Source organism: Populus trichocarpa, chromosome 3 (genome assembly GCF_000002775.5).
Source record: "Populus trichocarpa isolate Nisqually-1 chromosome 3, P.trichocarpa_v4.1, whole genome shotgun sequence".
NCBI lineage: Eukaryota > Viridiplantae > Streptophyta > Magnoliopsida > Malpighiales > Salicaceae > Populus > Populus trichocarpa.
In genome coordinates this window covers 895,471-907,516 of record NC_037287.2, presented here as the reverse complement: position 1 = coordinate 907,516, position 12,046 = coordinate 895,471, and the positions used below count along the sequence as shown (strand labels likewise).

The 12,046-nt window shown below is 33.3% G+C and overlaps 2 protein-coding genes across 8 annotated transcripts; one reads left to right on the top strand and one right to left on the bottom strand.

Annotated features, from left to right (window-relative positions):
- Positions 1-420: 420 nt before the first annotated feature.
- LOC18111186 (uncharacterized) lies at positions 421-3,082 on the top strand. Of its 3 annotated transcripts, XR_002980926.2 has the most exons (3): positions 485-629; positions 1,193-1,282; positions 2,319-2,460. XR_002980926.2 is itself a non-coding variant. In XM_006389491.3 (2 exons), the coding sequence occupies exons 1-2, from the start codon at positions 544-546 to the stop codon at positions 2,422-2,424; spliced, it is 192 nt and encodes a 63-aa protein (XP_006389553.2). In that variant the 5' UTR covers positions 421-543; the 3' UTR covers positions 2,425-3,082. The 3 variants fall into 3 exon arrangements, 1 of the variants encoding a protein (XP_006389553.2); XM_006389491.3 differs by lacking the exon at positions 1,193-1,282 and having other exon boundaries at positions 421-629; positions 2,319-3,082; XR_002980927.2 differs by lacking the exons at positions 485-629; positions 1,193-1,282 and adding an exon at positions 1,289-1,645 and having other exon boundaries at positions 2,319-2,467.
- Positions 3,083-3,386: 304 nt separating this feature from the next.
- On the bottom strand, positions 3,387-9,165 carry LOC18111185 (probable magnesium transporter NIPA4). 5 transcript variants are annotated; one of them, XM_006389490.3, is made up of 9 exons: positions 8,628-9,164; positions 7,818-7,874; positions 7,451-7,541; positions 7,219-7,379; positions 6,976-7,103; positions 6,737-6,874; positions 4,771-4,863; positions 3,988-4,093; positions 3,387-3,806 (listed from the first exon to the last, which is right to left on the bottom strand). In XM_006389490.3, the coding sequence occupies exons 1-9, from the start codon at positions 8,788-8,790 to the stop codon at positions 3,703-3,705; spliced, it is 1,041 nt and encodes a 346-aa protein (XP_006389552.1). In that variant the 5' UTR covers positions 8,791-9,164; the 3' UTR covers positions 3,387-3,702. The 5 variants fall into 5 exon arrangements, 4 of the variants coding, with proteins under 4 accessions (XP_006389552.1, XP_024453214.1, XP_024453215.1 ...); XM_024597446.2 differs by lacking the exon at positions 7,451-7,541 and having other exon boundaries at positions 7,219-7,404; positions 8,628-9,165; XR_002980925.2 differs by lacking the exons at positions 3,387-3,806; positions 3,988-4,093; positions 4,771-4,863 and adding exons at positions 5,373-6,011; positions 6,137-6,233 and having other exon boundaries at positions 8,628-9,165.
- Between the last annotated feature and the right edge of the window lie 2,881 nt (positions 9,166-12,046).

Here is a 12,046-nt window from a genome sequence, read left to right as displayed (position 1 = left end):
TTAATTTTTTTTATTATAATTATAAATACATTCTTAATAACTTGTTGATTCGAACCTAACTAACCCAAGCTAAAATTATATTTAAATTGGTTTGAAAATCCTATAACTCATTTAAACTCAGTTAAACTCAGTTAGACCTAATGAGGTGTCTGATCGAGTTTTAGAGTGTGTTTGGAAATACAGTGTAAACTATGTTTTTTTAAAATTTAAATTTTTTTATTTAAAATAAATTTTTTTATATTTTTAAATTGTTTTAATTTATTAATGTTAAAATAATTTTTTAAAAATAAAATAATTTTATTTTAATATATTTTAAAATAAAAGTTATTTTAAATTATCGACCGCTACTACTACCAGAGTCTCAAATACTAATTACGACGGTGTTTTTACTTTTTATAAGACAAAAGTAGTACAATTTTTATCTAAATAAATATTTGGCACCGCCATTGGAGGAGAAGTCTGACCATAAACAGTTAATTTTCAATTCAACAACAAGCGATATAGATCGGGTGCCAATTTTTTTCTCAAAATAAAAGGAAAGAAATGGCACAAGCAAGCAAAGAGCCGTGCAAGAAAGAAGCTTGCGATATTCAAGCTTGTCTCTCCAAAAACAACTTCCTCCCTCAGAAGTAAGCAAGTGATGTTCTTTTCGTTTCATCTTTCTTTGATTCTAATGTCTGGAATTCGTAAACTTGGCTTGTTGTCTCCAAAAATATGATATAATTCATGGGTTTTCAATGAAGATCAAATTTCTAGATATTCAGCTCTACAGGGCTTCAACCCTTTGTGCTTTGCATGCTTATGGGGTTTTTTCCATCTTAGCAATTTTCTATGAGATTTACTTGAGGCAAAAATTTCCCATCTTTCCACTGTCTTTTAGATATTAATAAGAGAAAGAAGATGACTGATAAGAAGGTGTTGAAACTTGATTTGTGATGGGCGCAAGCAAATATTCCTTGACCAAAATGCAAAATAATTTGCTCTGGGAAAGAAATTTGAAGCATTTTTAGGTTTTGGTGATCACTTATAACTAGAAACTGCTTAAGAGTTCTGTTGTTTTGTATCTTTCTTGATTTTTTTTTAATGTTGTGATTTTAATAACCCAGTTTTAATTTAGGCCGAAAAATGTGAAGCATGTTTCTTGATTTCCTCAGCTTATGTCTTATTTCCTGACTTTGCTGTGCTGTTTTAGTTGATGTTCTAACTTCTACCGGGCGACCTTTTTCCTTGGTTTCGAGTCTTAACTTCCAATGCTTCCAGCTCTTGATATGTGATTGAGCAGGTGTAGTGCTAAAGTTTCAGTTTGCGTCTTTTCAATGAAGCCCTCTACAGCTTATGCTCCTCCTGGACTGTTAAAAAGTCATGGTTTTTAGTCTGTCATCATTGGAGTTTTCAAATTCTCTGATGCTTTCTTGAATATTTTGCCACTTAATAACCTGAGAGCATGCAATATATGTTTCAAATTGCCGGCAAAAAATGTCTATATTTTTGTGCTCCATAAATGTTTGCAAAAATAAATGCGATGAGGGCCTGATTGGTGTGTTTGTCTTGAATTCTATGCAACTGATGGAGCGTGTGGTAGTGACTGGATTTGAGAAACCTTCAACAGTACCTTCTTTCTAGATGAAGTTGCTTTGTCATGTAGGTAGGTTCTGTTTGGTAGTTGAATGATTATTTGATGAAGCAAGTTGGAATAGCAGGTACAACTCTTTTGGAGCGAGGTTAAAACATGTTTGTTTCTCTAATTGATTTTATTAACTGTGTGACTGGTCAAATTGGTTGTGGGAGTTGGTTGAAATCACGGTTGAATCCTTATCTACATGTAAAATGCCTCTGCTGATTAGCTTCTTGAGCAATCTCACTGGCCATGATTATCATCCTCTTTCTTTTCTCAGTCATTTCTTTCTTTTTGCCCACTGGTAATTTAGTTGTCAGATGGCTGGCGACCCTCCAGCTTAGTTGTTGCTGGCAATACTCTATGTATTAGGACGAGGAAGTGATTGCTAGTGCTGCCTAGTAGCCCTATATATGGTGCTGAGAATCTGTAGAGTAGGGATTATTATTGATATTAATTACATAAAACTAACCAGTTAGCAAACCTCTGTGTGCTAAAAGACCTTCTGTGTGGTTTGGTGTATTTTTGGTTAATTGATGCTATAATGTGTTTCCGCAATCTATTTCTACTCATTAACATGATCCAGTCCATCTACATGTTAGACAACTGTCAACTTATTCACCTTCTGTGCTATCCTATGCTACTGATGCATCTGATTTTCCTCGTATTCATAGTTTCTAATTGGCATTTTGAAATGGTCTAGGTGCCTTAAAGTGATAGAAAATCTGCAGTCTTGCTGTGTGAAATGCGATTACAAGTCAACACATTGTGCTTCGGTGTCTGGCCTTCTGAAGCAAATGCCCAAGTGAGGCCAAAATCTTCATATTGCCATCTAGAGGAAAGGGATTGCTGTCTTGTCTGTTCTCATCTAGAGGAATACAACAGCATCAAAATGTCACATGAGTTTTACATCATGGGATACTGCAATTCAATATGTTCTGTTTCTCCAAGTAGAGGTATATGTGAGAATCTGATTCTATGCCAGGTGCTGTAAATTGTGGAAGAGAATATTTAGCCATAGACTATTCTGTATTCTTTGAAGGGAAAAAAGAAAAAAAGAAAAAAGACGCTAGAATAAAGCTCGAAAACTTGTCATGGAACCACAGTCAATAGAAATGTTCATGTTTCTGTGTATTAGAATGCTTAGCAGCTCGAATAACAGCTGCTTCCGTCCCTGAGCTTCTACTGGATGTCATACCGGGCATTCAGTCTTCAGGTTCAGAATGCGTCGAAAGATCGCCCGGAGAGCCTCTACTCGGTACTTAACTGCTGGGTTTTTTGGTTCCTGCCCATTTTAGAACTGCTTCAAGCTAATTAGTATTTCCTTGTTGATTGATTATCTTCTGCGTTCTATGCCTGACATTTTACTTGATGTTTTAGAATATTTAAGGAAAAACAAACATGTATTTTGTTGGAGGAACAACAACAAAGATATAATAAATATATCTGAAATAGTTTTAAAATGTATTTCTGGCTAGGAATGTATCATCTATCTCACTATCTTCATAATTTGGATAGACATTAGAAACTAGCAATTTATTTGTGAACCTGGTGAGGATTTATGTAGTAAATTTGACATTAGTTATTTGGGGCTTGCAACATTTTTTTCATCCTTAAAAGGAACAACTCGTGCATCTTCCTTTCCACCACCAATCACTTAGAACCAGTAGAGTAATCAGGTGATCACATCGATGCCATTAAAAAAAAAATAGAAAATGACCAAGTGGAAGATAAAGCATCCACCAGAAATTTGTTTCCCTGCACACAGAAGGAAGCTGAAGATTCTTTCTTGGGAAAATTGGAAGAATGATACACTATTACCAATGCTATCCAAAATCACATTGGCCAGTACTTTCTGTATGAATACGGGGAGCTGTAAACAAGGCAACAGCTGATGCACTCTCTCACCTAAAAAGGGTTTAATGAAGAGAAAATTTTCACCTTCCCTTCTTACTGTAATGTATAACAAAACGAAAATGGACTCAACAATGGACAGGTGATGGTGCCTTGAGCTTTCTTTTTTTTTTTTTCACTCCCTCCCTGAAAGAGGTGTGATTGAAGAAACGAGCTCAAGCAAAAAATGAATTTTATGGTGCTCTGGATGAATCCTGCCGCCTAAGAGGAATGCCCTCGGTACCAAAGCCATCCTCCTCTGTGTGCTTGGAGAGTCGCACGGGTAGAGATGGAGATCCTACATTTGATTTCAAAACATCAATCAGAGGTTAAGAATTCCAAAGATACTGGCATGGATCTCTCATAAATCATGCAGTTAGAAACCATATCACTGTGCATCAAGTGCTTGTGGGAGACAAGGGGCACGGGTAGGAAATACTAATAATGGTTACAATAATAATGATATACAGAGCATATACCATCAGCCATATCCTTCGTCTTGTGAAGAAGAAACGTTCCTGAAAGGATAGTCATGAACCCACACATTTCGGTGACTATTTGAGTTGGACTCTGCCTATCCCAATCCTGATTAGAATAAAAAGGATGATATTCAAAAATGGTTATTCATCATCAATCACAAATTTGCTAACTAAAAAACAGTGTAAAATCATGCTGAAAAAATTAATTAAAGTCAAACTTCAAAATATAACAAATCCCCAAAAGAGTCTAAACACCAGTAGACCACAAATGAAGGCACGATGGGAATTTTTTTTCCAAATTCCATCCTTTAGAGCAATGATGACTCAGTTGTGGAAATAAAAACCATCAGCTATATGCTTATTTTTCCTTCACCTCTTCAGAACTCTTTTCATTTATCTTTATTCTAAAAACAAAGGGGAAGCCATTACCAGACAAGAAAATACTAAATGCTGAAAAGTTCAAAGAGAGTTCAATTTTCCAATCACCAACAGGTTGAAACGGGATCAACTGAAAGGCAATGAGGTTACAAGACTTAGACATAAATTCCATGCCTTTGACACCTCAATCAGGCTGCTTTAGTGTGAGTTTGGTACTGTGGTACAAAGCTGTGTTTTGGGCTGAAAGGGCATCAATTTGATGCTTGTTTGGGTGATTTTCAATTGTTTTGATCCAAACACACTTTGAAAAGCACTTTCAAAGCATTACCACTGCGGACAATTAACAAATCATATCAAGTTGAAAAAATAACAGAGGATGCTTTCTGAGTCAGTAGAAAAGCATACCTTGAACATGATTACACTTGCCAAAATTGTAAGTGATGTAAACATAACATAGTATATAGGAGAAACAACAGCAGTGTTGAAAGTATCAAGCGCCTGCATAGGAAAAACCAAAAATATAATCAAAGGAGAATGAGAGAGCTGTCACCATAAAAAAACAATAAGTTTTGCACACAACCAGATGACAAGCGACACATGAAATCCAAGATGTTACTTGATACAAATCCATGCAACTACAGTTAATCCTTATTTTAGGTGCAAACCTCAACAAGAAAAGATATTTGAACTCCTAAATAGTATCGTTTAAGCCAATTTTACACTTCTAGGACCAGACAGACTGATGGATAATCAATTTACAACAGAACATGTTACATTTATGTCTCAATGCTTCCTTTGACACAGAACAAAACAAATGGAGAAAAAGGATCAATGCAGCCAACCTATTAGTGTGGCGCTTCTGCATAGTTGATTGAGCTCTTTCTCTCTCTTTTAACAATCATAATCGGTAACAGATTTGTAAGATTAACAAATTTTATTTTTAAGGAACAGTCTTTGGGACATCCCAAAAATCACAAAAGGGGAGAAAAATATTAGGACAGAGGAAGTACCCCTGGTGATCAAATGACTAAACGAGAATCAATCCAATTTTATTTTATCACAGCAAAAAAAAAAAAAGCTAATTAATATAATTTCTTCACATCCTCCAAAATATTTCATACATCCCATGCACTAGACAACATAAAGACCGAAAGATACTCTACCACCAACCAAGTTTCAACAGTTCCAAAGATCCATTGAAGTAGGAATCCCAACCCTCATCTCTCCGACAGAAACCCACACACCCATACAATTTTCTATACGCAGCTAGAGACATTACTCCAAACATATCAGGTAAAATAAAAGGCATTGTTATCAAGCCCAGAATCCATTGTATCAAGAATTTGGATTTCCCACATCATACAGGGTTTTTGATACCACCAACAAATAGCATCCTAAGAAAAATAATACTATCTGGCCTTATAATGCTAATCATAGCAAACTTGAGCATTTATCCATTTGAATCAACCACAAGAACAAAATACATGAAAAACAAAGAGATGAAGACCAATCAGCAAGATCACATTTCCAAAATCACTCGAAAATCTTAGGGACTTCATGAAGCATCACTGAAGAGTTTTAAGAGGTTTTATGAAGAGATAAAACCACTCCACAAAGTGAGCTGATCTGATTTTGAAGCCATTCCCCTGACATGCAAAATAAAACCCCGATTAGCCCTTGCCTCAGTTCAACCTAACATATTAGACTCCTTGAAATAACACTCCTGAATTCGATAGATACAGTATCCACAACAGGAGACAGCATCTCACACCAGTATGATCAGTTACACGAATGATGCCTGATAGCGAGACAGTCCCTCAGCCAAGTTTGTAAGATATATGCTCTTCACTCTACATGCTCCCCTTCAACTTCCTCACGACCATATAATGCAAAGTATTAGATTGATAGCCACATGACAAACCAACAAAAAAAAAACTCTGATGCTATCACCAATTAACATCTCTGTCCTAAACTCTTATTTATCATCTCTTGCTAAGTTCTTATTTAACAATTCCCTTCCCTGCTTTTGAATATGAGGGCCCAGTAAAAGAAAAGTTAAGGAAAGACACCTTAAAACTTCTATAACAAAGCCAATAGCCACATATTTGCACATCATGATAACAAACACAAATTTTCCCATGTTCCATCATCATTGAAAGTACCGTGACAGGAAAGATTTTAATAACTCAGGAAGGCGTAATGCGAAAATTATCAACTTCATTGGAATGTAACAATATCCACCAACTAGCAAGGATCTTATCATAGAGGAAGTTAAATAAATGATCCAAAGTATAACGATATACTTAAATAGATAATTATCTGATAAGTGCATAAAAAAACCCTAAGATGACAGACAAGAAACGGCTGCTACCTTGTTCAAATAATTCATTTGGGTAAGCACACAAGTAATTACAACAAAGGCAAAGACCCATGTTTGCGGATATATTAGCTGATTCGTTCCTGACAGTGTCAGCTTCAACGCAATTCCAAGTGCTTTAACACTCATGACCTGTCAAACATCAACGTTTGAGAAGATCATTTACAAAAGGGGAAAAAACCTTGCAAGAAAACAAACAATACAATAACCAACAAAAGTATAACAATACATACCGACAAGGAGCCTACGAGAGAACAAACACCAATGTAAACCATTATATGCGTCTGGCCATAGTCAGGGATAAAGTGGAATATGAGAATGAATACAGCTGCTATGACCAAAGCAGCATAGAACAGAAAGGCTGAAAAAAAAGGGATACAGGTTTGTTTCTTAAGCACATTTCTTTGCAACTTAGTCTATTAGAATTATGATAAATATGCAATTTTCACACTATTTTTAACAAACAAATCTATTACCAGGCTCTGTAGCGAGATCCCAAACTTCTTTCACGGATTCAATCTCACGTTCTTGAGGAGCATGCAGCACAATTGTTGTAGAACCCACAACACAAAGAACACAACCAAGAATTCCAAAAATATGCAATTTCTCTCGTAATATGATATGTGCAAGAGCAGCACTGCAAACCAACAAAATGTTAAGACCTGAATAAGAAATATAAATTAGATTGTGGTTGATGATCTATCATGCCTTATAATAATGCTGAGAGCACCAAGAGGAGTGACCAGGATAGCTGGTGCAAACGCATAAGCTGCAAAATTAGCAATTTCCCCAACAATCACTGTTGAAATAACAGGCAAAGATTAGAGCGGACTAGTTGCAAATACAGCTATGATGTCCAGACAAAATAAGCAGATAACCAATTTGTTAAATTTTAAAGGTACTACAAGTTGTGGAGAGTTTAAACAGAGGCTTTTGTAAAAAGATCAAACATAACTTGCATCCACATAGAACACAGAGAAAGAAAAGGAGAGTCGCACTTAAACATTCATATCATCTCAAGATCTAAAAGCAGATGACTTAAGAAACAACCACATTTGACGATGGTAAAACTTACTTGTTATCATGCCCACCCACCAGAGCGGTTCATATAAGTAAGTATAACCTCCACTTCCTGTGAATTAAAGTCAACAGAGTCAATTTCTGAGAATTCATGTTCACTATACAAGCATAGCAGCACACTGTAAAAGGTACAATAGCAAAGCAGGGCACTAAAATTCAGGTTTATGAATTTCCAGAAGCATTTTTGCATAGTAACTTCTCGGATCCTCCACCAAAAAGAATAGAATAAATAGATTTCAAGACACATCACCACAAAAGGTAACACATTAATTTCCGTATAAAATAAAATCACGCATCTTGCCAACAAATTTGTATCCACATATGGATTCAAAAACTAGTGTTACCCATATTTAATTCATTAACGAAATACATGGAAGTTGAGTTCAGAGTTCAAAAGGGATTGCAAGAAATCTGTAAAATGCAATTATTACAAAGAAATAGATAGATCTTATTAACTCCTCATAAACCCATTTTCCAAAACTTCCAACTGACTCGATAAAAAAAAACCTAACACATTCAGCAAAAATCCATCAAAATCAATCTCTCAAGTTTCAAACATAAGTACACCACCACCACCTAAGCCCTAATCAAGAACATCGTCAGCTTGGAATTTACTTGAAGCTTGAGACAAGTTCTAATCCAACCATTCTTATACTGCCAATACTTCCCAAAAATGGCCAAAAAGATTAAATCTTGAGGAGATTTTCCAACCCGTTACCGGATAACCAATAATAAAGTCAAGCTTAAAAATAAAACCCCATAAAATATCCAAAATCATTATAAAAAAAAAGGAAAAGAAAGATACCTGCCCTGATACCGGAGGCCCCAGCTTTCTTCAAGCCCTTCTTCTTGACAATGAAACTGGCACCAATAAAGACGCTGGAAGACAGTGCCAACACTAATCCCTTAATATTATCAGCCGACATCCCCTTGTACGACTCTTTCCAGCTCCCACTCTCCATCGCCATAATTCTACAGTTAAAAACACCAAAACCCTATTTTTCCACTTGTAAACAAACAACCCTTGCTATATCTTCATACCACCATTTCTTTCTTTCTTTATTTACCAAACTCAGTTCTTACTTGGACGGAGTTGAAACTGAGTTTGAAGCAGCTCGCAACTGTGTGGAGTTAGGAGAAGGAGCGGATCTGAGAGGCGGAAGGAAGATGATGTCGGCGCGTAGAGAAAGGTAGAGTGGAGGTGCGCGCGTGGTGGTGGATCCAGCTGTCTGTGTTGCGGTTGCGAGAGAGAGATTGGTTAGATGCGAAGGGTGGAGAGAGAGGTATGTTGGATTTGTTTTACCAGAAGATGACTCATGTCTGACTCATCAAGCCACTGCTTCCCACCTATTTTATTTGTTTATATAATAACTTTTCATATTTGTAATTTTATTTTATTTTATTTTTTAAGATTATGGTGTTTTTTTTATTGTTTTCTCAAGTATATTGACTTGGCTTGCTCAATATTTTTTAAAAAATATAAAAAAATAATAAGATTATTAAACAATGTTTTAGATTCAAAGTCTTGGGTCTTTTAATTATGCCTCATTTGATGAAAAAAAAAAAAAACAATTGTATGCTTTAATTATCAGAAAAGAAAAAAAACATCAATAACTAAAGAAACATCTCGCAAAAAGATAAAATGAAAAACTAAAAGTAAAATTACTATTATAATCCACGGTAAAAAGATTTCTTAATCTATAGTGATTTCCCGATACCATTTAGCTTTTGTTATAATGTTAATTCGAGAATTCGATATTTAAAACAATTAGATTAGATTTTAAATTAAATTAAAGAAGATATTAATTCAATAAAATCTAACTTCTCGGACTAGATTTTTAATGACTCAGTTGATCTAATCGGTTAGTCGCTTCAAGAAATTCACGGTTCAAAACCTGACCTAGATTATATTTCAAATTAAATCAAAAAAAATATTAATTCAGTAAAATTCAGTTTATCTGATCGATTTTTTGATAACCCAATTAACCTTATTAGTTAACATTTTTATTTTATAATGTTAAACTTGGTTTGGTCCATCATGTTGACTTGAAAATTTCATGATTTGGACCCTGACCTAAATTAGATTTCAAATTAATAAGAAAAAATATTGATTCTATAAAATATAGTTGATTTGATCAGGTTTTTAATAATCCAGTTGACCTGATCGATTAACATTTTGATTCTATAACATTAAACATGGTATGATTCGGCATGTTGATCCAAGAAATGCACCATTCAAAACTTCACATGGATTGAGTTTCAAATTAAATAGAAAAGGATATTGTTTCAGTAAAATCCAGTTGATCCGGGCAGATTTTTAATGACTATGTTGACCTAATTGGTTAATATTTTAAATCTATAAGTCTAGCTTGTTGATCCGATAAATTTATGATATGAAACCTAGCATGGATCAAGTTTTAAATTAATTAAAAAAAAGATATTGATATTATAAAATCCAATTGATTTAGACGAGTTTTAAATGACTCGTTAACCTGATTGGTTAACTTAAAAAAATAATTAAAGAATGAAATAATATTATTTTAAAAAAAATTGACTCGCAAGTTAAAACGACATTAAAAAAAATGATTTGCATTGACCTAGTGATCCATGAGTTAAACTAGTAATCCAAATCTTTTTTTGAGTTAATTCTTGAGTCGGGTATGATAACTATGGTAGAAAGTATAAAATGAAGGAGGTTTGATATTGTTTTTTTAATTAAAAAAAAACTATTATTTAGCTCTACTTGATATTACAAAAACAAAAAAAAAAATTATTTATCAATGTATGACAAGGGGTAAGAATTTTCAATAAAAGGTAAAAGTGGATAATAGGATAAGAATTAAAGAAAAATTAAATGAAAGGATCTATATGAAAGTTTCTATGAATATACATGATTCGATTTGTTTTCCTTATCTAAATCTATTTTTTTTTTATATAGGGATAAAAACGAATACTCATTATTCATGCTTTATATTATTTATATTTGAACCCGAGTCTAAAATAACTATTCAAATCTAACTTGAACCTGAATATAATTATAGGATTTTTTAATTTATAATCCTATTATTTTTCATGGAAGATATTCGTTTCTTATCGATTCATTTTATTCATTTCACATTCCACTATTTATTTACCAACAACTAACTTACATAATCAAATATTAGTTCTCAAATTCCCTAAATTTTTATGTATAATCTTAACGTTACCAACATTCAAATACATTCTCCACACATACTTTTAATTTTATTAAATTAACTATTCATGTTCTTTTATATTCATATTTAGATTATATCAAACCTCAACTTGAATGGGAGTTTCAATTTATGTTCTCTATATATTTTTCATAACATAAATTTTATATCCATTTATAAATTCTAAGATAAATTTCTCATACGTCAATCCTTTTATAAAAAAATCTTAATACGCAAACATACTTAATATTAATTTTGATGTTAATAACTAACCATTATTTCTCTATTATCACCACCCTAATAACACACACACACACACACACAAATTATCACAATTATCCAATTTTTCCGCAAAACAATACATGATCGATCCTAAATTTCATTTGTTTTCATAATTGGATCTTCAATTGTTTATAAATTTTCATTAAACATATTAATCTAACTCAATTTATCAATTATAAACCATTACCATAATTTTTCAATATTTGCATATATACCCTAATTCACATTATACTAACAAGAAAATCAATTAAAATTTGATAATTAATTTAATCCAATTATAATCATCTTTAACACATCTTCAGATGCTAAATACAAATAATAATTAAACATTCACTTTACCTCTATAAATTCCTCACTTTTTACCTATCATGACCAGGCTTAATTTAACCAAAATACTAAATTTTTATTCTTCAATCACTTATTATTTGAGTTATTCATATCCTAATCTACCCCAATTACATCATTCCACCATAGTTTCATAATTACCTTAATTTTCATCCAAGAACCCTTATTAAGATTTAAGAATTTCACGTAAAAATTCATTTCTCTCTGTTTAAACTTGCATAATTGAGTTTAAAACTCTTTATCGGACAATCAAATGAGCTTCAAATAACCATTCAAAATTTTTCCACCCTTTCTCTTTTTTTGCTCACATTTTCTCTGACTTCTCTCTCTAACTCCTTATTTTCTCACTTGATTTACGTTTTATTCTTATGTTTGAATCCTCTTACCGACCATGTCTTAAATCATG